Below are 26,257 nucleotides of genomic sequence, written 5' to 3'. Positions count from 1 at the left end.
AGAGCAAGACGGGACATGCGAGAAGAGGTTCTCCTTTTGGGGGTCTCCCTACTGCATCTGGTACTCATCTGGCAGGCATATTTACGTTGCTGATGCTACTATATAAGTGGTACAGACTTCAGGTGCCATCTGGTGGTGATACCTTATTACTACAACTGAATATTGCGTCATCCATTTTCAACTCCATTGTTAAGGCCACTTTCTCTATTTAACTGGTCGGGCAAGTCCAGGAATCTTGAGGGTTTGGATGTTTATATCCACAAGAGAGAAACAAAGGCAACTAGAAAAAGTTTTAAAAGAAACACCACTAAATAAAACGAGAAGACAGATATTTGCAAGTAATTTATTTTATAGTAGAGCACATTATTAAAGTATAGTTAGGTAAAAAGTATACCAGTATCTTTTTGAACACCATATCTGCTATTAGTTTTCATTACAATCAAGTTATTTGTGCCAATACATTCTTCAGGCATCTGCAATCTACATGCCAATATTTGGTTTAGTCAATCATGACTAGTAGCAGAATAAAGCACTGAAACAGTCAATGCCATAAAAAATAAAGTCAACCTGAGATAACAGGCCTTTAGTTAAAAGGGACTTTCAACCAGTTTTTTTTAGCAAGTGAAACCAAACATCTTTAAGTAGCTAAACTGAATGAATGGGAGTGGTTTAATCTCTGTATCTAGAGATGTGATTTGGGGGGGGTAATGAGCGACTCGAAAAGCAGCAGAGCCCACCGGCCTCACCGTGAAATTACAGCGGGAAGGAGTACAGGGCAGCAACCTGTGCTTTACAAAAGCTGAAATTACGCCTCATGGGTCCAATTGAGCCTGTGGGCAAATTGGCATAAATATATCGCAGCATATATAGATTGATTTTAAACCTTAAACTCATCATCTCACTATGTAGTCTTTTGTTGCTTTGACTGCACCACCTTCGTTACTTTCTGGTGGGTAGGTTTTAAATATCACTCTTGTAATCTCATTCACAGTCCATGCAAAAGTTACCATGCAACAAAGCGACGCAGGAGCCGGGCTCCTTGGCGGTACGGCTCCTCTGGTAGCTCACTCCCCTGTCCTGGTTCCAAGACAAACTTATTAGTGACTCTGTTTTAAACAATGGCAGCGAGATTACGGCAGCTTTCGTTTTTCTCTTTAATGATTATCTGCAAGGGCAAAAGTTAGCAAACAAAAAGGACTTTCCTAATTCATATTACATCCCTTCCGTACTCAAATGTTGAAATTCCTGGGGAAGCCTCAACTGGAAGACAAGCGTGGAAGAAAAATTAGTGTAAGAAAATGATATGGGTTACTGCCCCCTACTGACTCAGTAGCCATCCTTCATTAAAGTTTCAATACATATCAACTCTCATTTCACAAAGGGGAGAAATCCTGACAGTATGAAATGTAAGGCTTTACATCTCTTTGTGTCACCCAGTTTCTCAGTGGAGAGGCTGGCCATGAAACATGTTCCATTAAAATTGACAGTAAGTGCTAAGACATAATAGAAATCCAACAGAACATTTTACAAAGTGTGGGACACTGATTCAGGACTTTTCCCTCCCTATCTACCTTGAGATTACAGTACTGTAGCCGCCCTCCACATTCCCGTTCCCCAAATGCAGTCCCAGTCCCTCCCACCCCCCCCCCCCACAATAAATACTCAACCGATTATGATCCTCCTTCATGTTTGTACAGAATACAGACACAGTCTCACTCAGTCCTTGGTAGACTTACAGACTTAGAACATATTAAACAAAGAAACGAAAACAAAAGACAGCCAACCATTGAATGGGTATCAGAACTTCTTGGTTTACCAATGTGGAACAGCAAATGCAACAGCCAAATAAAAATAAAGATGATAATCTCTGGAGATCAGTCAGCGAGTGTGTGTGTTCCCCGCGGAGTCTCAGTGCTGCCCGGCGTCCCGGATACGACAGGCCACTGCCGTGATGAGGGCCGCCCCTTTGCCGCTGCCGTCCTCTGATTGGAGAAGGGTGACGTCGCACTGGGGAGCCAGCTCTCGCAATGTCTCACGCATGACGCTGGAGAAACTGGAAGACAGAATCGAAGCACGAAGAATGTTAGGGCTGTATTATTAGGAGCTGAAGGACAGGGAGGGAAAGACTCCATCGTCCATCCATCCATCCCATCCATCCATCCATCCATGGGCACCCACTGTATGGTACCTTTTGTATCCAAACTATTCTGACGTAAAATAAACTATCCCTTCTGGGGCAGTATTTCTCAACCAGGTCTTCAGGGACCCTCAGACAGTCTGTGTTTTTGCTCCCAGATGTGGACAGTCTAGCAGAGAGCTGGAAGGGAGCAAAAATGTGAACTGCTGGGGGCCGCCTAGTGTTTGGGTTGAGAAACACTGATCTAGCATGTAGCCCTACATCACACGCTGTGCTGTGTGGGGCACAGTCAAGGCCCCCCTGGCAACCCTAAGTAGGAGAAGCAGTTAGAAGATGGATGGATGGAGATGGTGAGCATGGTGCATTAGCAGGCGATTGACGCACTGAGGGTGGAGCTTGTAGAGCGTCCCGTCCACTCCGACAGTGATGCTGAGGTGAGGCAGGCTGCGGTTCTCCCGGATCTTATCCACTACGGCGGCGAGGCCGGCACCACACAGCTGGGCTGCCCGACGGGCCACCACGGTGCACACCTCCTTCACCAGGATGCTGTCATCACACGTACTGCTGGTGAGGCCCAGGTGCTGCAGGATGGAGCGCACCTGGCGGAGAGCCAGCCGGTCGCTGCGGGGAAGGGTGGGGAAACCAGACTCAAACAGCTCCTCACGGCCACATTGACTATGCGATGCCACACAGCGATTGGTTTACATTAACTTGCGTACAGAGGCAGGTGGCCCAGTGATTAAAGACACTGTCTGTAACTGGAAGTTTTAGAGGGCAGTTAAGCTGAACGGCTCTAGGAAATAAGCAGCTGCGTAACTTTGTAACATATCCCAGTAACCCAGAGTAACGACGACGCGCAGACTGACCTCTCGATCTGAGACAGAAAGCGCGTCTCGAAGATGCCCCGCGTCTTCAGCCTCTCGGACAGCCTGCCCCGGAACAACAGCCCTTTGGAAGTGAAGTCCAGCAGAACGTTCCTCACGATCTCTCCCAGGTACATCCCACTGATCATCTTCTCGTACCTGAAAGGCAACGTGGGTTAGTCCAGGAAGCAGGAGAGGAGCTCACAAGAACAGTTTTCAAATTATCATCCAGATCCTGCTGCCCAAACAGTCAGTATTACAGCCATGGCAGCATGAATGCAATTACCATTATAATGATAACAATACAGACTGCAAACTATTACTCCATCGGCATAAATACCCTATACCGTATGAAGAAGTCGATCTATTTTCATTTTACCTTACAGACTGTCCTGACTCACTCACTGACAAAAATAGGTAAAGACAAGTCAGATCGATAGGAATGAAGATCAGTGGGATTGATGCAGGAGGGAAGCCAGAGAAGGTCCTGGTCACCACGCTCGTCTGGTGTCTCTCCCTGACCAGTATACCTGGCGCCCAGCCACCTCCCACATGCCCACCTAAGGCTTCCTCACCTCTGCTTGCCCGGGTTGGCAGAGTTGTTGTCCACCGCGTGGTCAAAATCCGTGCAGAAATCATCCAGCTCCCCGGAGTCACCAAAGGCGCCCCACTCCATGTTGATGCACATACGGCCCTCGTCTCCCTCCACCAGTTCCACATTCCCCATCTCCTCCATATAGCAGGCGTTGGTGCCCGTGCCTGTGGGAATTGGACACGGATGCATGCTGGGACACAGACAGAAACAGAAAGACAGGCCGGCCCAAACAACAAGCGTTATTTACCGACAATGAGGCCAACTTCACACTGCGGGTCCTCGTAGCCACACGTCATCATGGTGCCAACGGTGTCATTGACCACAGCCACCACGTCCAGGTCAAACTCCTGCAGGCAGAGGAGAGCACAAGCCTGGATCAGTGAGCGTGAGGCCCTCTCCCGTTCAGTTCGCCAGGTGGGGGGTTAGAGAACGCACTCTGACCTCCTGCCGATGGATGGCGTCCTTCAGCAGTTGCACCACATCCTCCCCCTCGCACCCTGTGGCCTTGAAGCCCTTCGTCCACTTCAGCAGGATGCCCTGAGGGGTGGGAGGACACTGAGCATGTGTGGAAGTGTGGCTGAGGGGCATCTTGAGCATCTGAGGGGGCTTCACCATGGTTGTGTCATTCAGGGGCTGCATCTTTCAAAGGACGCGGTCTATGAAGGTGTAGCCTTTGGCAGACTGCATTCTTCGAAGGTCAAATAGTGTCAAATGAGACAGCCTGGCTTACAAATAGTTTCCTATATGAGTCACCAGCTGTTCCCGCCCTTATCCTTGACTCACAAAGCACTGCTCCTTTCGCCTAGCAGGGACACTCACTTTACCTCTACAACAGTGAATCTTGGGATATGTTGGGCTGCAAAGGATCCACTGGGTGGGTCCTTCAGAACTCGTCAAAAGAAGGACGCATTTCTAGACCACATTCGAAAAAGCCTTCAAGATGGGACAGCGTTGTCATGCTGCTGCAATGCATTCGGTCTTCAAATGCAGCCTTAGAAAGATGCAGCCCCCAAATTCAGACAAACTACCTGGTCCAGCTTCTTCTGGTGGCAGGGGAAGGAGAAGGTGAAGCCGAGAGGCAGGGAGGCGCCTTTCATGCCCATGTACTCCAGGAAGTCGCCGATGCAGTGTACGATGTGGTCGAACAGCTGAGGGAGCCAGAGAGTGAATGTTCACGAGACGGCCAATGGAATGGGAACATGGCACGGTTAGCGGCACTGGGCTCACAAACCTCGTCCCCGGTGCCCTGCATGACGTCCTGGGGGATGCTGTAGATCTTGTTGTGCATCTCCACGCTGCGCCGCTTCCCGTTCCGTACACGCACCAGCAGCACGCGGAAGTTGGTGCCCCCCAGGTCCAATGCCAGGAAGTCACCGCGCTCTGGTGAGATGGACAGATAGAGACGTCAAGAGACGCCGATCGACGGGGGAATGAAGCTTGAAGGACATTTGGAGCCTAGTGAGCGCCCCCTACCTGTGCCATCAGGGGTGGCCCTGACAAAGGTGGGCAGCATGCGGACACTGGCAGTGGCATGCGTCTCCTGGGACAGGCCCTTGGCCATCTGCTCACTCATCCTCTTCTTCACCTCCAGCAGCTGCTCGCGGCTCAGCCGCAGCGAGTCCAGGATGCGCTGGCGCTCCGCGTGCTGCATGGCCAGCCGGTACGCCACCGCCGTCACCATGGCGGCACCCTTCCCACTGCCGTCCTCAGAGCGCAGGAAGCGCACATCGCAGTCTGGAACCAGCCGGCGCACCATCTTGTGCAGTCTTCGGGCAAACCTTTGTGGGTGGGGGAGGGGGGGAGAATACCGGTTTAGCCTGCTACCTCACAGGTGCCCCCCCCCCCGCCTCCCAGCCACATAGACACTCACTGTGGGTGGTTCTTGTATACCGAGCCGTCCACTCCCACAGTGGTGCGCATGCGGTCGGTAGCTTTGTTGTCACGGATCTGACGCAGCACAGAAGCCAGAGTGGCAGCACAGAGATGCGCGGCACGTGTGGACACCACCTGACACACCCGCTGCGTGGCGGCACAGTCCTCAGGCGAGGGGTCCAGGCCCAGTTCCCGGAGAACCTTATCAGCACTGAGCAGGCCCTCGTTGTTCCTGGGGAGGCGGGCAAACCGGTGGTTGGGGAACAGGAGAAACATGGCACACACCAATACACACACACACAGACACACGCGCTCTCCGTCACTGACTTACCTCTCCTTCTCGATGGCCGACACGAAGGAGGTCTGGAAGTGTCCGGTGGTGAGCAGGCCGGACGTCACGCGGCCCTGGAAGACATAACCCTCTTTGGCCATCTTCACTAGGATGAGCCGCACCAGCTCGCCCATGTACATCCCACTGATCATCTTCTCAAAGCTGCAGGAGCAGACAGGATGCAGTTAAGTTAGCCGGTGTCTCTGTGTACTTTTTCCCCACATCTTCACAGGACTCACCAAATCAACACTCAAACTCATGTTCTGTCCTATCTAAGGGCTACAGCAAAACTTTCTGCTTCGCACAACAGCATCAAAGCCAGAAGGCTGCAAAGGAACTTGATCTTCAGGGATGCGCGTGGCCCGACTGCGACTCACAGTTGCTTCCCGGGGTTGAGTGAGCCACAATCAATCTCCCTGTCGAACTCCGTCCGAAGATCCTCCAGCTCCCCATTGTCCCCGAAGGCGCCCCACTCCATGTTGACACACATACGGCCCTCGTCTCCCTCCACCGTCTCCAGGTGACGCATCTCCTCCATGTAACAGGCGTTGGTACCCGTGCCTGGGGGGGCGGGGGGTGCAGGGTCACAAAGTGCCCAATGAAGATGACACTGGAGGCGACTATGGAGACAGACGGAGAGACTCACCGACGATGAGGCCAACTTCACAGTTGTGGTCGTCGTATCCGCATGTCATCATGGTGCCGACCGTGTCGTTGATCACAGCCACGATGTCAATGTCAAAATCCTGAGGAGGGTGAGACATTTCAGGTCGGATGGGCATATAGTAAGACATCAGCCCAGGGGGCCAGTCTGGCCTAATGGACAGCCAGATGTTTCACCTTCAGCGCATTTGCTTGTCAGCCGAGTAGCTAACAAACAGGACCAGAACTTCAGTGATTTTTCCTGCAGACGTGACACCAGCATATGTAGCCGGTACCGGACGGATGCTGCAAACTCTGCTTGCAGATGATACCACAGATGCCAGTTGAAAACAGGCAGTAACAGAAGTGCCTGAGCCAGCCTTCTATTTTGAGCCTCCTGCCTACCCCGTGCTCCCTGGGTCGGGACACTCACCCCCCTCTTCCTTATGGCCTTTCTCAGCAGGGCCACCACGTCGTGGCCTTCCACGCTGCTACACTTGAATCCCTTGGTCCAGCTCACCAGGAGGCTCTGTGCGGACAGGAAGACGGTCACCATGGAAACCAGCGGCGCTTGACGTTCCAAAACGCTGCCAGAGTGACGCTCACCTCGTCGAGCTTCGTCTGGCGACAGGGGAAGGAGAAAGTGAAGCCCAGCGGCAGCTTCCGGTCCTTGATCCCCAGCTTCTCCATGAAGTTGGCGAGACACTCAGCGATGTGGTCAAACAGCTGAGAGAGGCGAGTGGGTGAAAGGAAAACATCAGATAGTTAGTCAGATAGGGTCAGACGGAGTGTGCAGCCATAGTTGAGTGGACTCTAGTGATGATGGGGATCTCTGTTGCTCACCTGAGTTCCACTGCCCCTCATCAGGTGCTCAGGAATGGCATATATCTGGTTTTCCATTTCCACCTTCTGCCGTCCATTATCGGACACTTTCACCAGCAGCACCCGGAAGTTGGTGCCCCCCAGGTCCAGGGCCAGGAAGTCCCCCTTCTCTGTATGCGGACACAGAAACACATCATAATGATCGACAGCCCACACTACAGTACAGCTGCCCTCACTGACCGGATTGATCCGCTTGTAACTAGCATTACCTCCCCCACCAGCCGCTGTCTCGCTTTAAAGCCACAGTCTAACAGCCCAAAGCACCAACAGTGCTGACAGGGAGGCAGGGCAAAGATCAAAATGAAATGCAATAAAAGAGCAATTCCACAATAAACACATTTTATTAAGTTTGGTTTTGAAAAAGAAACCCTTAAAGGAAGGACGACCCTGTCATCCTTCTTCTGCTCACTGCAGCCAGACCTCATTGACAGGATAACAGCAGTTTAATGAGGCACCAAAGGCCTGAGTCAACAAGGCAGACTGGAGCACAGGCTCCGGCACACACATGCCATACATACAGCTACGGCCACGGCTACCGATGCAGCCGCTAGGGCCACGGCTACCGATGCAGCCGCTAGGGCCACGGCTACCGATGCAGCCGCTAGGGCCACGGCTACCGATGCAGCCGCTAGGGCCACGGCTACCGATGCAGCCGCTAGGGCCACGGCTACAGCCATAGCTTGACTGTGGATAGAGCAGTTAAGTTACTGATACTGCTGCTTCTAGTACAGCTACAGCTGCCCTGCAGCAGGGCTGCGGCTCAGTGTCACCCACCATAACAACGACAATAAAATGGGGACATAAAATTATATTCCAATCATAAAGTTAGACTTTTAAGTCCTCTTCAGTAAAAGAGAATACGCTTGGTAATATATAAATAAGAAATCAAAGAGATGCACAGTGGAAAGATACAAGCACCAGTCAGAGACCTTTCAGCAAGATACTTTTATTATATTAATTATCGGCCTCCTTTGGGCCCTGAGTCCACGCCTCACCTGTCCCATCAGGTGTAGACCGCACAAAGGTGGGTAGCATCTTGACGGAGGCTGTGGGGTTGGTGTCCCGGCAGAGGCCCCGGTCCATCTCCCGCCGGAAGCGCTTGGACACGTCCATCAGGGTCTCGTCCGACAGACGCATATGGTACAGGTACTTGTCCACCTGCGTGGGGGGGAGGAGGGAGCAGGTTCAATCACGACAGGCGTGGACAGGGATAACGACTCACAAGAGAGGAGGTGAGAGGAGTTTAAGCGTCTGGCCAAAACTAGGGAACGTGATAAAGCAAATCCGTGTGATGGCAACTGGGGCGATTAACACCCCATAAACACCGGCAGACGATCTATGACCCAACCTGTCAGTGTGTCTTCTTGTAACCCAACTTTGAATACATTTCCCAAAAATTACATCACGTCAACTGAGAGACGTAACGGAAAGTCTTACTGCATACATGCCAAGCGGCACGTCGACTGCAGTGGTGGGTATGAAGGCCTGCTGCAGAACGTCAGGCTCTGACGCTCCCCCCGGAGCTTCATCCAGAACAAAAAGCCTGTTTTACTGCTCTGCTGCTTCAGGTGTTTGTCTAAGGTTGTGTGTTTTTTTAAGGACACAAATTCCAGCTGTTCTGAAGATCATTTCAAAGTAAAACACCTCTATCACAGCCCAATTGACCCAAAGCTCAGGACGCGATACAGCACGGCAGTAACACGGTGCCATATCAGAGGGCACACAACGACCTCTCTCTACATCACGTCTCATAAAGGCAAAGAAATGCATTCGCCATTTCCAAACACAACCCCCCCCCCCGCAACCACCCCCACCAGCAGCTGACTAACGCCTCTGCCTCACAGCCATGCAAAACCGGCAGACATGTGACTGAGGTGAAACTTGATCCTCGTGGCTGATGTGAACTCGCGCAGAGCGCTGGGGGGAGCGGTTTGCGGCTGTGAACGAACAGACCGCTCCCCCCTCATTAAACACGGGCAGACAGACTCCGGAAGGAGAACAACTCCTCAGCTGCTCTGGCACGTACCTCTGATTGTGAAACAAACCTGATACGGGCAAAACGACTGTTTGTACTGATATCAAACCCCCCCCCCCCCCCCCAATGCGGCCATTGCAGTGCTTAAGTAATGCTGCGCGATGGGAGAGATTTCTTGGTGGTATAGTAGGTCACCTTGGTGTCAGGCACCAGCGATGAACAGGTGAAGGACCCAAGCAAAAGGGCAAAGTGACCAAACAGCTGAGAAGTCCTCTGAGGGGGGAGGGAAGGGGGGGGGGGTCATGAAGCAGAGCTGAGGAGGAGGAGTATAAAATATGTTTGGTTTGGGAAATGTCAGTAAGTGAGAAGCAGATCAAAGAATGTGGTCACATAAGACCAGACATGTGGAGGAAGGAAAATGACAGGAAGGGGAGCAAAATAAAGGGAAATCTATAAAGGGATCATGCCAGCCAGTGAGATTCCAGGGGTGTGTCTCTGCCAGGCTGATAGGAGAAGGGAACTTGGCGCCCCTTCGCAAAACTTAACATGGAATAAGACGGAAGGAACATCCTGAAACAACTATATAAAGGCTGGCAAGAATGCAGGCCCACTGCCACGCAGGAATTGACACATACATCCACATACTAAACAAGATTGGGGGGGTCCGACCTCTCGGGCAAATGAGGAAGTGACTAAGCAACCAGAAGTAGAGAAAGCTGAACATGCGACACTGAAAGACACCGCCGTTCCTCTCTTCTCCCCCCTGTGCATGCTGGGAAACACAAATGTCTTATGGCTGCCAGACCGAACCCATTTAGCGACCTAAGGGGGAACTGGACCAAACCCATTTAATTAAGCCAAACCCTTGCTTTAAAGCAAATGGCATAAAACGTAGTTTCAGTATTACTTAATCCACAGACTGTGCTGCAATGCAATCTGGGAAACTTAAACCTTCGAGAGTACATGCTTCACATGAAATAGAACCAAAAAAAAATTTCAACAGAAAAAGGTCAAACTGCTGGCTGTGAAGTAACATAACAGTAACTAACCACACCAGGAATGACATTGTGGACAAACACAGGTGACATTTTATTTAAGCATGCCACACACCTTTTCATAGTCTACCACTCTACCTGTCATACTTGAAGATGCCCGATTATTCCTGCTTAACCTGATCATCATGAGGACGTCCTTCCGTTTTACCCACGTAATAATGTGAAATCGCACGGAATGTAAAGTTTCGGAATGTAAACTATTTTGCCGCCCTTTCCCGCAATCAGAATGTCCGGTTACGTTTAATATTACGGTAGAGTTTTTGAGTTTTGAGATCTCAGGGCTGCCTGCGCCTCTCCCTAGACGAATACATCTGACACCAAGGTCCAGTCTGGTGTAATACTATCCTACTGATTCATCCTTTAACGAGCGTGTGAATGCAAATATTCCACAGATACAATTAGCGATTGCGACTTTTTTGTTCCCTTCTGCTGACGCGGGTTGTTTTTAGTGACATTGTATATACGATACTCCTGTAACTAGTAAAGTGGCGGCTGCCGTTTACACTAACTTCGCCACTTCCTCGATCACTGAGTAATCGGAGTCAGACAACCCCGGTTTTCCATCTTCCCGGGGTAAAAGAGGACCGAGATAGGGCTGCCGTACTCCTGCCGCTGAAAACGTGCTCATGAATAAAAGACGAGGACGGGTTTTTCCGCTATTACGCATCACCCGCACACGTGGAAGTGAGGAAAGTCACCGCTTCCTTGGCCGAAGACGCTGCCTATATCTCACAGTTCATCGTCGAATCGAATGGCCATCGGAAGAGATGATTTCTCCATTCTGGGGCGCTTTTCCTTCCGGCGGAGAGGCGTTTCCCCGGTGAATAGAGCCGGGAGAGCAGCCGGTGTGCCCGCTTACCTTTTGCGCCTGGTCATGGTGGAGCTCCGTGAAGTAGTACGCCAAGAGATGCGAGGCGATCATGCTCCCGGTTCCTCGCACTTCTTACGGTTCGTTCTTCTGTCCCGTACCGGCTCCTTCCTCTAGAGGTCTGCAGGGTATCTCCGCGCAGCGATTTACGGGTAAAACAGCGTGTTTACGCCGACTGCGAGACCGGCAAACGCACTCTCTTCAGCGGATGAGATGGAAGTGGGAGGCGGCTGAAGCCGTCCAAGACTTTCCCCTCCCACACGAAACTCCTGAGCCCCGGAGCGTCACGGCCGGCCCTGCCGCCGATTGGTGCCAGCGAAGGTGTGTGCCCTGCCCCGGAACGCTCGCCACGCCTCCCGATAGAAAGCATTAGTAAGAGGTATGAATGAACAAGCACGTCCGCAGATAAAACTGAAGACCGATGTGTAAAAAATGATGGTGCGGATTACAGTGTCGTTATTATTATTTTGTTCGTGCATTTTGGTACAACAAAATGAAAAGGCATCCCCTTAAATGTAAATCTTTTGTGTTGTTTCTTTCTCTTTTATTATGCCACTGCGATCCGACGGGAATTTAGCTCAGATCCGCTGACGCATAACAAAGTCACTCGGCTGAATAGCGTCGCTTTCAGCTATTTAATTACGCGTTCTTTCTTTCTCCGAACTGCACCCATGCACCCAGTTTTAAACACTACAGTGTGTCGGTAAGCTTGCGTCAGCACACGGCTTCTGAAGGCGCGGAAATTGTTTATTTTAGCATGGGTAACGTAATTTTCACATCTTGGACTTAAGATACTAGTGCAAAATAATTCAAGGAGGACAAAGAAGCTATCCAAAACAATACAGACGTTTGCCAAATGACTTTTTAGGGGAAAGGTTACACGTTTCATAAATATACATAGAAATTGGCTAAAGTAAACCAAGCTTGATATGATGAAATCAAACAGGAAAATGACATGTCACAACACGGCTCTACTAGACTGAGATACTGTGAGTGTGCTTGTCACTGCCTGTACATCACGTCCTCAGCGCAAAGGCCTGCGGCCTGGAGGCTCATTGCGATGCTGGATGGGAGTCACGTTTCCCAAACTGTGCCAACCACACTCATTAAATCTGCAGTTAGTCTGTCGGCCTCACATGACAAGACTTGGAACCCAAGCCTACAGCCACCATTGTCCAGGAAACGCCCCAGATTACACCTACAGCCCAGGGTCAGCGCATGCTGAGTATAGCACTGAGCTCAGATTCTGTTTATTGTTTATTAAGAGGTCTGTAGAGTCAGTATTTAAGAAGCTTATGACCCAATGTTTTGAAAACGTTTCTTTAAGGAAAAGCAAGAATTAAAAAACTGTCTATTTAAGTCTGTCTTTTACAGCAATGTCCTGTTGCATAAAACTATATGTTCTAAATGAGCTTGTGTTGAAGCAGCCTGAAATGTTTCAGCATGCTTGGGATGAGTAGCTGGTGTCATTCAGGTACTTCTGTGTCAAAACAGTTTCTAAGAACTGGTTCAATAGTTATGCAGAAAGAGTGAAATTTATCTATTGCACAGGGCAGCCGCCCTGAATGAGGATACAGAAGTAGAGGGACTGTTTGGCTGTAACAAAGGATTTCTTTGAATCCCTGCTTCCTTCTTCTGTGCCTTGTTATCACAAGAGAGAATAGTAAGCCTTTGGGATGAACTGTCTAATGCTTTGCACTCGCATTAACAGATTAACTATTTATAACTGTGGGACGAAACTTTGTTGCAAAGCTGGGAGAAATGTGCTAAAAGCTAAGCATTTTTAGATGCTTTAAGGTAAGAGAGGTTACATGGCACTTTGGGCGGAGCTTAGTGGGGGTCCTCTGATGACGGGACGTGCTGGCGCTCCGCGTGCTGCATGTCCAGCCGGTACGCCACCGCCGTCACCATGGCAGCACCCATCCCGCTGCCGTCCTCAGAGTACAGAAAGCGCACATCGCAGTCTGGAACCAGCCGGTGCACCATCCTGTGCATTCTCTGGGCAAACCTTTGGGGGGGGGGGCGGGAATACCGGTTTAGCCTGCTACCTCACAGGTGCCCCCCCGCCTCCCTGCCACACAGACACTCACTGTGGGTGGTTCTTGTATACCGAGCCGTCCACTCCCACAGTGGTGCGCAGGCGGTCGGTAGCTTTATTGTCACGGATCTGCCGCAGTACAGAAGCCAGAGTGGCAGCACAGAGATGCGCGGCACATGTGGACACCACCTGACACACCCGCTGCGTGGCGGCACAGTCCTCAGGTGAGGGGTCCAGGCCCAGTTCCCGGAGAACCTTTTCAGCACTGAAATGGTAGATTACCTGGATTCAAATAACATTCTGAGGGATAGCCAACATGGATTTAGGATCCTGTTTAATTTACTCTACTTCTTTGAGGAAGCTACAAGAGAAATTTATTGCAAAAAGGCCTACAATGTGATCTACTTAGATTTCTGGAAGGCCTTTGATGTTGTCCCCCACAAATGACTCTTGCTTAAGCTCAAAGCTGCAGGGATTTTAGGAACTGTAGCAGCTTGGACCGAAAACTGATTAACAGACAGGAAGCAGCGAGAAGTTATTAGAGGCACAATGTCACAGTGGGCCTGCGTCCATAGTGGGGTACCGCAGGGTTCAATTTTAGGACCACTATTGTTCCTAATTTACATTAATGATATTGACCAATACATATAGTAAACTGGTTAAATTTGCAGACGACAACAAGGTGGGTGGAGTAGCAGATACTGATCTAGCAGCACAGAGGCTACAACGGGATCTTGATTTAATTAGCGACTGGGCTGATACTTGGCAGATGAAATTTAACATAGATAAATGTAAGGTAATCCATGCAGGGAGCAGAAATATAAAGTACATAATTATATTTTATGGGTTCCACTGAAATAAAGATAGCTGATTATGAGAAAGACCTCGCTGTGTATGATGATGCTTCCATGTCCCACTCTCACCAGTGTGGGGAAGCAGTAAAAAAGGCCAATAGGATGTTGGGTTACATCTCTAGGTGTGTGGAGTTTAAGTCAAGGGACGTGATGCTAAGATTATACCCAACTTAGAATATTGTGTGCAGGTTTAGTTACCGTACCTTAAGAAGGACATTGCTGCCTTGGAAAAGGTGTAACGGAGGGCTACGAGAATGATTCCTGGTCTTAGGGGAATGTGTTACGAGGAGAGGTTAGCTGAGCTGAATCTATCTATCTCGAGCAAAGGAGACTAAGGGGGGGACATGATCCAGGTCTATAAGATTCTAGCTCTCCTTCTCAATGGCCGACACGAAGGAGGTCTTGAAGCGTCCGGGGGTGAGCAAGGGCGGACATCACGCGGCCCTGGAAGACATAACCCTCTTTGGCCATCTTCACTAGGATGAGCTGCACCAGCTCGCCCATGTACATCCCACTGATCATCTTCTCAAAGCTGCAGGAGCAGACAGGATGCAGTTAAGTTAGCCGGTGTCTCGAAACTGCGCATTGGGAACAGCTGCCCTCTACTGCCTGGGATAGGCTCCCACTAATGGTTGAATGATTGGATACAGTTTGATCTAAATCATTAACATATGAAAATCATGAAAACTGTACTTTTTCCCACATCTTCACAGGACTCACCAAATCAACACTCAAACTCATGTTCTGTCCTATCTAAGGGCTACAGCAAAACTTTCTGCTTCACACAACAGCATCAAAGCCAGAAGGCTGCAAAGGAACTTGATCTTCAGGGATGCGCGTGGCCCGACTGCGACTCACAGTTGCTTCCCAGGGTTGAGTGAGCCACAATCAATCTCCCTCTCGAACTCCGTCCGAAGATCCTCCAGCTCCCCATTGTCCCCGAAGGCGCCCCACTCCATGTTGACATGGCCTTTCTCAGCAGGGCCACCACGTCGTGGCCTTCCACGCTGCTACACTTGAATCCCTTGGTCCAGCTCACCAGGAGGCTCTGTGCGGACAAGAAGACGGTCACCATGGAAACCAGCGGCGCTTGACGTTCCAAAACGCTGCCAGAGTGACGCTCACCTCGTCGAGCTTCGTCTGGCGACAGGGGAAGGAGAAAGTGAAGCCCAGCGGCAGCTTCCGGTCCTTGATCCCCAGCTTCTCCATGAAGTTGGCGAGACACTCGGCGATGTGGTCAAACAGCTGAGAGAGGCGAGTGGGTGAAAGGAAAACATCAGATAGTTAGACACCTCAACACCTTGCTGCAGCAGCTCAGCCCCCTGCTCATCTCCAGTCCTCCTTCCTCTCACATTCACATTTTTCTCCCTCCATTTCCAGGGCCAGCTATGACATGGACTCTACAGATATAGAGGGTTTCTCCATTAAAATAAAAAAAGGAATAAAAAAACATGAGAATTTACTCAGGAACAAATCAACTAAGAAACTCAATGAACACACAAACAATGCATCAGACTCTCCAGTCATTAGAGAGAGACCCTGCTGTGGATGAGATACACTCCTTATCCTTCCTGGGAAAGTTTTTTTCCTCTCACTCATTTATCTATTTTTTTCAAAGCATGTCCCCTGGGATCTGAACCCATGACCTTTGAGTTATAGATGCAATGCTCTACTTGTCAAACTACAGGAACAATGCAGCCTCACACAGATCTTTTCCTTGATGGGGAGAGTCAGACGGAGTGTGCAGCCATAGTTGAGTGGACTCTAGTGATGATGGGGATCTATGTTGCTCACCTGAGTTCCACTGCCCCTCATCAGGTGCTCAGGAATGGCATATATCTGGTTTTCCATTTCCACCTTCTGCCGTCCATTATCGGACACTTTCACCAGCAGCACCCGGAAGTTGGTGCCCCCCAGGTCCAGGGCCAGGAAGTCCCCCTTCTCTGTATGCGGACACAGAAACACATCATAATGATCGACAGCCCACACTACAGTACAGCTGCCCTCACTGACCGGATTGATCCGCTTGTAACTAGCATTACCTCCCCCACCAGCCGCTGTCTCGCTTTAAAGCCACAGTCTAACAGCCCAAAGCACCAACAGTGCTGACAGGGAGGCAGGGCAAAGATCAAAATGAAATGCAATAAAAGAGCAATTCCACAATAAACACATTTTATTAAGTTTGGTTTTGAAAAAGAAACCCTTAAAGGAAGGACAAACATAAGTGAAGTTAAAAGCACTGCTGCCACTGTAGCTAGTCGACCCTGTCATCCTGCTTCTGCTCACTGCAGCCAGACCTCATTGACAGGATAACAGCAGTTTAATGAGGCACCAAAGGCCTGAGTCAACAAGGCAGACTGGAGCACAGGCTCCAGCACACACATGCCATACATACAGCTACGGCCACGGCTACCGATGCAGCCGCTAGGGCCACAGCTATGGCTACAGCTACTGATGCAGCTGCTAAGGCCACAGCTATGGCTACAGCTACTGATACAGCTGCTACAGCCATGGCCACTGATTCAAATACATCGTCTATGATTCACCCGTAATATTTTTGTGCCAAGGTTGAACTGCATAAACGTTTTTCTTCTACTGGGGGGGTCTCCTGCCAGGACTGAAACGGGCTCCCCAGTCTAAGAGTGAAGGTGGGTGATGATGGCACATCCAAGTGTAAATAGCTTGCAGCATTTATATATATAAAATATCATTCTGTTTTACTTATTGATTATTGGGTTTTCTTATAACAGTTTATGATATATATAATACTTTCTATTCTTTGGACTACTTCTGGTTGTTGTCATTAGTCCTCTGGATGTATTTCGTCCGCGTTTCCCCAGTCCAGTCATTGTATTGTCCGTCTGCGTTTTGCCAGCCTTACCTGTAATTAAACCCTGTATTTCCCGATACCCCGACATCTGCGCCTTTGTCTCTGTTCCGTCCGCTCTGCACGAAAATATTATTATGATTAAATGTATTAATGGTTTATTATTAATAATTAATAAGAAATCTTTATTTTTAAATGTATTTTATTATATAATAATAATTACTGTTACTGTCTATCATTGTCAAAATGTATTTTTACTGTCTAAATATATGTATTCAGCTAGTGTAAACATGCACAATGCTATCACAGTGAATGCGAGGCTGAGACTGAAGCGTTACCTTTTGTTTCCTCTGAGAGACGTGCCGCGTGACTCATTTCCCCGTGCCTACAAGCTATCTTAGTTCAGCGTTCACGGTTCGACTTCTGAGATTCAGATCAAGTTCTAGGTAATTTTTTTTCCGAACTGGTTGATTGAGTCCCGGCCCAAGCCTTCAGGGGACCCTAAGCAGAATTTTATTTGAGGGCCCCTCTGTGCCACCAATATGACTAATTATTGTCAATCCTTTATTATTCGCACACTATAAATCTAACACACCCAATATAAATATTTTTTTGTAGCTGTGTTGCTTACATCATATCAATGTTTTTACCCTTGCTATGATCTTTAATTGTAACAGTAGCAAACCCACAGGAGTAGTCAGGTGTTAATTTGCACTTTAACATTCAAAGTCTTGCAGTACCAGTTGGCATACTTAATGTGGTGTACTGAAAAGTGGCAAAATAAACTAGTATACAATGCTCTTACTGTAAACACTTTAACCACTTTAATTATTTTTTTTTGCAACATGTAAAAAGTGCAATAAAATCAACACAAATAAAATAAATTATAAAATATAAGGCTAACGTTAACCACTTTAATTACTTTTGGTCAGAAAATTTAGCAACATGTAAAAAGTGCAATACAATCAACACAAATAAAATAAATAATATAATAAATAATAAAATATAAAGCTAAATACCAAAGAACTACAAATTAGTCAAATACAAACAGGATATTTTTATATGAAAAGACAAACTAACTCAACTTTACATTCCACCTCAATATTCCACTTTCCTTTAAACTGTTATCAGTACCAAAGTTATAAAACAGAAGCTTATTTATGCATCGGTAATTTTTATCCGTCTCATCCTTTTGCACGAGCTGTTAGCTGCCGCTGGTGATCGCTTAAGCGGAAGAAGTAACATTAGTTTGCAATTTAGCCTCGTTTAGTTTATACTCATTTTTTTTTAACACCTTTATCTTGCTGTTTTTTCTCTTTCTCTGATTTCTTCCGTTTTCTTTTCTCTGCACCAGAAAGATATGTCCTTTTTTGTGACATTATTAATTGCTTTGCTGCAGTGACGCTGCTTCTTTAATTAATTTAAGTTAACTCACCTCAGGCATCGTACGGCTGTCATACTCCAACGGTGCATGCATCCTGCAGCAGCCAGTTAAATAATATTGCGTTGTTTTTTTTATTGAATAATGGATTTCATTACCAATATGATATCAACTGAAATATTAAACATATATAAATTTTTAAAAAAATAATGTAATTTCATGTACTCTTGGGGGCCCCCTGGTGGCCACGGGGCCCTAAGCAGCCGCTTAGTTCGCTTATGCCTTGGGCCGGCTCTGGGTTGATTCGACTTTAAAGAAATTCGAGTTCTAATGAGTTCAATTTCGAAAACTGAGGTACCACTGTATAATCATTTTGTAGCACTTTTAATAAATATTTTTTAGTCAACCTAAGCGTGTCTGTCTGTTCCTTCGAGAGCCCTATATCCCCCTCATATCATTTTAACACAGCACAGTCAGCAGGATCTGGGTGGAAAAAGATATAGGACTAAGGAACACACATGTTTAAAGGGAAGAAAACAGTGCCAGAGCCTGAGGTCCTTCCTGAGTGGGATGAGACGCAGTTTGCTGTGTTAGCCCAGGAAATAAGGAAAGGTGGAGGGCCTGTTGATTCTTGGACTGTTGCATTGGAAAAAGCTGAGCCTGAGCAGGTATTGTCGTGCCTTAGAAAGGTTCCGGTGATTGCGAAGGATCCCGTGCGTGCTCTCCAGAGACACCTACTGTATGGATCGTGTTGGCTGCATACAGAATGCAGTATGAGTGTGCGGAACAAGTTGAAAGGGAGAAAGAGAGACAAATGAAAGTGTTGGTAGAGACATTAGGTTAGATGACCCTGGCACAGATGTTTTACATCAACGCCTGCAACAAGTAACAGGGGTTGCAGAGCGGGCTGCGATGCATGTGGCAAAATCCGATGCCAAAAAAAAGCAGACTCCGTGCCCATGAAAGATAAGAGTGTTTGTAGCTACTGCAACCACTGCAAACTGGGACCCAGGAGGGGGATGGACAATCAGTGCAGCCATGTTCTTGGGTTTTAATGTTTTTACTGAGACTTTCTTTAAAGTACAAGGGAAAAATTAATATAAATGAACTTAACTCTTCTACATGGCAACTTTACAGCACGGTCAAAAACTAATGTGCTCTCTAGCTCCATTATAGGTCGGCCATATATTGAGTTTGCCTCCAGTGGTGACGTGCATAAATATCATCCTTTGAGAAGACACCAGGGGGAATATTTGGCTGTGTTTTCATCAATAGTAGGTGATTTGGGGTCAAAGCCTCCAAATCACTAGAATCATCTGAGACAGTTGTTATGGGTCTGCTGTTGATGATGCTTTCCACTTCACACAAGAGTGTCTGTAGTCCTTCCTCATCCAACATTTGTTGCTTCAGGAGGGAACTTAGGACCTTTCTCACTGTCTGTATCTGGTGCTCCCAGACACCTCCATGATGGGATGCGGTAGGCGTGTTAAATTTCCATCTAATTCCTCTTTGCAACATAGGATCTTGAATCTTGGGTAGGTTCAGGGCCTTTAACTGGTTGTTCTGGACATTCAGATTTTAGTCTTAACAGGAATCCTGGGCCCCATATCCAATTTTTACTTTGTAGCAAACCTTCAGCGTTTAACCCCCTTGATGCCTGATCTGCAGGGTTGTTTGCTGTGTTCACATACAGTCAGGACCATAAATATTTGGACAGAGACAAAGTTTTTAAAAAAAATTTAAAGTTCTGTACATTACAACAATAAATTTTAAAAGAAACAAGTCAGATGCAGTTGAAGTGCAGAGTTTCAGCTTTAATTCAGTGGGTAGGACAAAAACATTGCATGAAAATGTGGGGAACTAAAGTAATTTTTCTACACAGTCCCCTCCTTCCAGGGGCTCATTAGTAATTGGACAAATTAATATAACTGCAAATAAAATGTAAATTTCTAATACTTAGTTGAAAACCCTTTGCAGACAATGACTGCCTGAAGTCTTGAACTCATGGACATGACCATCTGTATTATGAAACACCACCCAATCAATTTGGCTGGATTTGAGCAGACATGATGTCTCTGAACACCTCAGCATTCATTCGGCTGCTTCCATCCTGTGTCACATCATCAAGAAACACTAAAGACCCAGTGCCACTGGCAGCCACTGGCAGCCATGCACGCCCAAGCCATCACACTGCCTCCAGCTTGCCTTACAGATGATGTGATGTTCTTTGGAAGAAAAGCTTTTCCAGCCCTTCTCCATACTTTTTTCTTTCCATCATTCTGATACAGGTTGATCTTGGTTTCATCTGTCCAATGAATGCTATTCCAGAACTGTGCTGGCTTTTTTAGATGTTTTTTTTTGCAAAGTCCAATCTAGCCTTTCCATTCTTAAGGCTTATGAGTGGCTTGCATCTTGCAGTGAACCCTCTGTATTTGCTGTCATGCAGTCTTCTCTTTATGGTAGACTTGGATATTGATACGCCTGCCTCCTGGAGAGTGTTGTTCACTTGGTTGGCTGTTACAAAGGGGTTTCTCTTCACCATGGAAATGATTCTGCGATCATCCACCACTGTTGTCATCCGTGGATGTCCAGGCCTTTTTGCGTTGCTGAGTTCACCAATGCTTTCTTTCTTTCTTTCTCAGGATGTACCAAACTGTGGATTTTGCCACTCCCAATATTGTGGCAATTTCTTGATTTGTTTTTTTTTTCTGTTTTCGCAGCCTAAGGATGGCCTGTTTCACCTGCATACCGAGTTCCTTTGACCGCATGTTGTATGTTCACACCTCAATCTTCCAAATGCAAACAAGACACCTCAAATCTACTCCAAACCTTTTATCTGCTTAATTGATAATGAAAGAACGAAGAAATTGCCCACACCTGTCCATGAAATAGCTTTTAAGTGAATTGTCCAATTACTTTTGGCCCCTTTAAAAAGAGGGTGGCCTCTGTTAACGAGCTGAAACTACAAAACCCTTCATCCAGTTTGAATGTGGATACCCTGAAATGGAATCTGAGAGTCTGCACTTTATGTCCATGCCCACTGTATAACTTCAATTGGAATATATTTAAGTAAACAGGTAAAATAGTAAAACTTGTGTCAGTGTCCAAATATTTATGGTCTTGACTGTATTTCCACTAAGATGACTCTGTGGCTTCTTGGATGAGTGAAGCTTTGTTTCCCACGAACATTTTATATCGAGCTGCATCATTCTCAATATATTTAAGAACTGTGATGCAAAAATGATGCATCCAGGCGCAGTTGCAACTCTTGTTGAAGCAACTTGTCCATTTTCACAGCTATCACAGCTGCCGTCAGCTCCATCCTGGGAATAGTGACCTGCTTGAGTGGTGCCACTCTTGACTTACCCGTCAGGAATAAACTGACCTCTGCATCAAGGTGTGAAATGTGGACTCCATGCAAGCATGGCTATTGGTCTACATCCTTCTGCAGTGGTATATTTTGCTTTTTCACTGGTATGCTTGGCTGAGTGAACACCGTGACAGGTCTATAAAATTCCTCTCTTACAAACCACATACTTCCAGATCTGAGAGAACATGAGTGGTGACCTTCCTCTGCTCCCATGGTAGTGATCAGGAATTCTGACATCCTTCCTCGTAGATTGAGCTGCCGCATAATATCATCTGTGCAGAAGATTGCAGTGCTTCCTTGATCTAGAAATCCATATACCTCTATTATTTTGTCATTTCTTTTGGACTTTACTTTCACTGGTACAATGGAGAGGATAGTTTCACCACTGCCTGCCCCAGTGTCTCTGCCAGTTTCATATTCTGTCCCCACAAAGGCACTAGTGACCTCACCTGTAATTTCTGTTTTCCCCTTTTCATCATTTTCTGTCAAGACTGAAACTTCCTTTTACATGCAAAGCGCTTGGATGTCTTGCTGAGCACCCACCACCTTGCATTCTCTTGCGACAGTCTTTACTCAGATGACCTTGTGTGAGGCAGCCGAAGCTGAGTCCTTTGTTTATTAAAAATCTAATTCTTTCTTTGGGAGTCTGGTCTTTTATCTTCTCACAATGTTCCAAGGCATGGCTCTTCTGACAATAAATGCATGGACTTTGAAAAGCATCAGGTCTGACTGAGGTCTTCTCTCTTAGTTGTTGACCCTCTCTGTGTCATCCTGCCAGAGAAATACAGTACTTGTAGCAAAGCTGCTACTCTTGGGATTAGTTCCTCTGTAGTTTGGCTTTGGCTTCCCTTTCCCTTCTAGACTTGTCTCCAAACAGTGGGGCATTGCATACCTTTGCTTGCCAGTTGATGAAATCCACCAGGTCCAAAAACCTGGCTCTCCTTCCCGTTCTTATTTGGATTTCATATGCTTGATTTCTCCACCTCTCTTTCAGCTTAAAGGGAAGTTTTGAGATGACAGCCTTCATATTGCTAGGATTGTCCATCTCATCCATGAACTCTATATCTTTCATAGTGTTCCAACATCCCAACAGGAAAATCGTATGCATTTAATGCCTTTCTGTCCTCTACTTTGATCCGTGGCCATTCGAGGGCTTTATTCATATAGGCTGTTGCAATTTGCAGCTCATCTCTGTAGTGTTGCTGTAGGAGCCTCTTAACTTCTCTCTAATCTTCATCTGGTCTCATGTGCTCGCAGCTACGTACAAGGTTACGTGGTTCTCCTCCTGTGAATTGCTGCAGATAAAACAACCTGTCTTGTGGGCTAGTAGTCTTGGTCTCAATAGCCTGCTCAAATGCCCTCATGAATGAACGATAGCTGAGGGGGATCTCCTAGGAATATTGGAACATCTCTCTGAAGGAGTAGTGACACGCTATGCTGGTTGACAAGCATCTGTGTTATCTCATTTTGGCACTGCACTATTTTACATATGCCATCAGATGTAACCAGGTGCTGTGACTGATCTGAAATTACTGCCTTACGAGGTAAAGTTTTGCAATGGACAGTAGCAGGCTGAGCTCTTAACTGTATACCTATAGGAGCAGAAATGTTCACTTGTTGTGTCTCATCCTCATCCTTGATATTACGAGTGTCTTCTGAACCTACTCTGGACCTGCCTTTTGTCTCATCATATTAATTCATGCCATCTTGCCCATCATCATAACCTGTGTAAACCTTTATCTGGGCTTCTGATGCAGCAATCTGTGTCTCAAGCTCCAACTGCTCTTTGTGTGCCTTTAAGCGGGCCTCTTCCATCTCGATTTCTTGTTTCTTCTTTAGGAAGACAGCACGTGCTAACAATTCTTCACGCTTTGCCTCTAGCCTCAAGCAAGCAGAACTTGCGTTAGACACTTGTGATGAATCGCTAACCACTGAGCTAGTCTGGCTTGTTTTAGTTGCGCAACTGATCACTTCTGAAATGCTATCACCTGGCTGCACATCATCATCATCATCTTCATTAGCATTTGTCATCACTCTTTCAATCCAATCCTCTATTTCTTGGACAAAGGCCTCCAATTCTGCACATTTGGGAATATACCAGTTACCAGTTTTTCAAGATGAGGCAATATTTCAGCACTGAGTGTTTTAAATTCTCCAAAGATCTTCCCAAAGATAAATAATACCTCATCTTTAATTAGCTGGGAATTCCTTTTATTTTGCATAAGAATTTCAGTTTCACTTCTTTTACGAGTAATCTGGGCAAGCGTTCTCTTCCTTTCATTTCTGAGCTTATTCAATTTACCTTCCACTGCCTTTACTAGTGGTCTTTGGCGTCCTCTTGTGGCTATCAGCTGAAACGACCATGGCTATAACGGCGCTCTAATTAGGTGTAACTGCACACAAACCGCCCTCTTTTCGTGAAAATGACAGCTTCTCGCTCTTCTATACATTTCCACAAAAGAGTTTTACCGTATGCACTCTCAGGAGGCTGCTGCATCTCAATCTCTTCGCTGTTCATGCTTAATTGAACGACATTGAAAACTGAATTCTTCATGAAAAGTCTACTTACTTTTTTCCTTTGCGCAGCAATGAAAGTCTGCTGGGCTGCAGGATCTCCACAGTCCTCTTCTCTTCAAAAACGGTAATCCATGCCTTTTATTCTTAACGAGTTAGTTTTTGACTAATGTTACCGTGGGTCCGTCTAATCCTTCAGAAAAGCTCCCACTTTGCTATGGAGTAAAAGCATATGGTTGACGCGCACTTCGGTAAAAACTCTGTGCAGCCATGTCCTTGGGTTTTAATGTTTATTACTGAGGGAAAATTAATAGAAATCAATATAAATTAACTTAACTCTTCTACATGGCATACCCCCTTTGAAAAACAACTTTTGGCATGTAATTATTAGGAACAGAACAGCTTACAATAGGACATGATGTCCTACTGAGACCTAGGATTCCTATTATGACGTGAGTGAACGGTAACCCTAAAACCCACCCGATTGGTGGACAGCAAGAGACAAATGTTTTAAAATGGAAATTGTATAAATGGCATATCTGACAGGGCTGAGCAAGTGGCGGATGTTCCAGAGAAAGGGGAGGAAGTGGTGATAGTAACGCCGTAGGTGGAGTTCCCTGTACCGTGGGGAGTGTCATATGACCGATTAAGTGAAGAACAGAAACATCATGTTTTTTTACGGATGGAGCAGCTAAGTATGTTAATGGTAAGCGAAAGTGGAAAGCTGCGGCATACAATCAATGTGCGCAGCAAATGATTGAAATTACAGGAGAAGGTAAAAGCAATGGGCTGAATTACGAGCGGTAGTAATGGTTTTGGAGCAGGAGTGATTGATTCGGCGCCTAAGGATGGCGACATGTCCCAGCTAATAAATGTTATTTACGAGAAAACTAATCGGCATGCGAGTTCTTTTCTTATGTGTGTAGGATGGCGTGATGGTTTTGGTGGTGGGCGTGGCCGACGCTGCTGGCGACCTTCGGCTATGCTGCAGTCCCAGGGACCGAGTTGGAACACGTACGTTTACCTTCAAGCTTACGTGGAAAAACAGCACCAAGACCTGGCAGCAGGACAACTTCACCTGTCCAGCCAACCAACCCTGCTTCATCATTGAATTAACCCCTGTGAACGGGAGCGAGATGTATGTCTGTATGGGATGCCACAACGGGAAAGAACATTCCCATCCTCGCGTCTGCTGGAGTGCCCCCTCAAGTGGGTGTGGGAACTCGATGGATGAATTGGAACGAATGTACTATGGCTATGTTACATGCCAAAATATAACGAAATAATGTTTAACAAATGTTAATGTCATTCAATCCTGGTGCATGGAAACGATTTTGGAATATTGATCCCAGTATGTGGCTGCATTTAAAGCCTGAAATAACTCAATGTAATGATACTTTGCGTACTGGACAATGGAAAATGTATTATGTAACTACCCCCCAAACTTTGCGTAGGTTCACGTGCTGCCCATAATAGCTGGAGGGGCATATTGAACTTTACAAGTAAAGGGGGAATGGCTAGACATCTACACTATCAAAACGTATGATATACTAGATTGGAATGAAACTGATAAAGGATATGTATGTTTTCTATGATTATTTGTCCCCAAGAGATATGTTATTCGAGGTCGGCCCTCACATCCTTTGTGTGAGTACCGTCCATACACATGAACAGCTACCATATGTGCCGTATTCCGGATGTTTAAATTATACGTATGCAGTGATCCCCGCTATATCGTCACGCCCCCGCGATATCGCGGATTTTCCCCGTACACAGCACAGTTCGCGTTTCGTGTACCTTGAGTGTGGTCCGAAGATACCCTTCCTAAACCACCTGAAGGCGAGCCTTCAGAAGAGCTGTAAATGCTCTGCTTTGGTGTGCAGTACGTACTCATCACCTACATACGTACTTCATCATGTACTGCACAGCTAATTCATCATCATCATCATTCAAGTTATGGAGTGTATGTTCACTGGTGAGTAGCCATACTGAGCTTAAAATGTTTTTATTTTTACATAATCCATTACACTGTAAAAAATCCAACTCGCCTATA

The 26,257-nt window shown here is 46.9% G+C and overlaps 2 protein-coding genes, 1 long non-coding RNA gene and 1 pseudogene across 4 annotated transcripts; 1 reads left to right on the top strand and 3 right to left on the bottom strand.

Annotated features, from left to right (window-relative positions):
* Positions 1-329: 329 nt before the first annotated feature.
* On the bottom strand, positions 330-11,482 carry hk2 (hexokinase 2). 2 transcript variants are annotated; one of them, XM_023812314.2, is made up of 18 exons: positions 11,212-11,482; positions 8,318-8,480; positions 7,284-7,432; positions 7,047-7,166; positions 6,874-6,969; positions 6,445-6,544; positions 6,176-6,359; positions 5,799-5,960; positions 5,466-5,699; positions 5,069-5,373; positions 4,827-4,975; positions 4,624-4,743; positions 4,037-4,132; positions 3,843-3,942; positions 3,576-3,759; positions 3,004-3,159; positions 2,522-2,758; positions 330-2,053 (listed from the first exon to the last, which is right to left on the bottom strand). In XM_023812314.2, exons 1-18 carry the CDS (start codon positions 11,272-11,274, stop codon positions 1,909-1,911), a joined length of 2,763 nt encoding a protein of 920 aa, XP_023668082.1. In that variant the 5' UTR covers positions 11,275-11,482; the 3' UTR covers positions 330-1,908. The 2 variants fall into 2 exon arrangements, with proteins under 2 accessions (XP_023668082.1, XP_072565066.1); XM_072708965.1 differs by lacking the exon at positions 11,212-11,482 and adding an exon at positions 10,408-10,428.
* Positions 11,483-11,903: 421 nt separating this feature from the next.
* On the bottom strand, positions 11,904-14,329 carry LOC140577612 (hexokinase-2-like). Its single transcript, XM_072709260.1, has 4 exons — positions 14,316-14,329; positions 13,607-13,619; positions 13,311-13,540; positions 11,904-13,228 (listed from the first exon to the last, which is right to left on the bottom strand). The coding sequence occupies exons 1-4, from the start codon at positions 14,327-14,329 to the stop codon at positions 13,051-13,053; spliced, it is 435 nt and encodes a 144-aa protein (XP_072565361.1). The 3' UTR covers positions 11,904-13,050.
* LOC111844139 (hexokinase-2-like) lies at positions 13,539-24,769 on the bottom strand (annotated as a pseudogene).
* Positions 24,063-25,799, top strand: LOC111844140 (uncharacterized). The gene is made up of 2 exons (XR_002838317.2): positions 24,063-24,331; positions 24,751-25,799. It is a non-coding gene; the product is annotated as an uncharacterized lncRNA (long non-coding RNA).
* The last annotated feature ends 458 nt before the right edge of the window (positions 25,800-26,257 follow it).

Source organism: Paramormyrops kingsleyae, chromosome 2 (genome assembly GCF_048594095.1).
Source record: "Paramormyrops kingsleyae isolate MSU_618 chromosome 2, PKINGS_0.4, whole genome shotgun sequence".
Classification (NCBI taxonomy): domain Eukaryota; kingdom Metazoa; phylum Chordata; class Actinopteri; order Osteoglossiformes; family Mormyridae; genus Paramormyrops; species Paramormyrops kingsleyae.
Note: the sequence above shows the minus strand (reverse complement) of the source record. Positions and strands in the feature narration are given on the sequence as shown.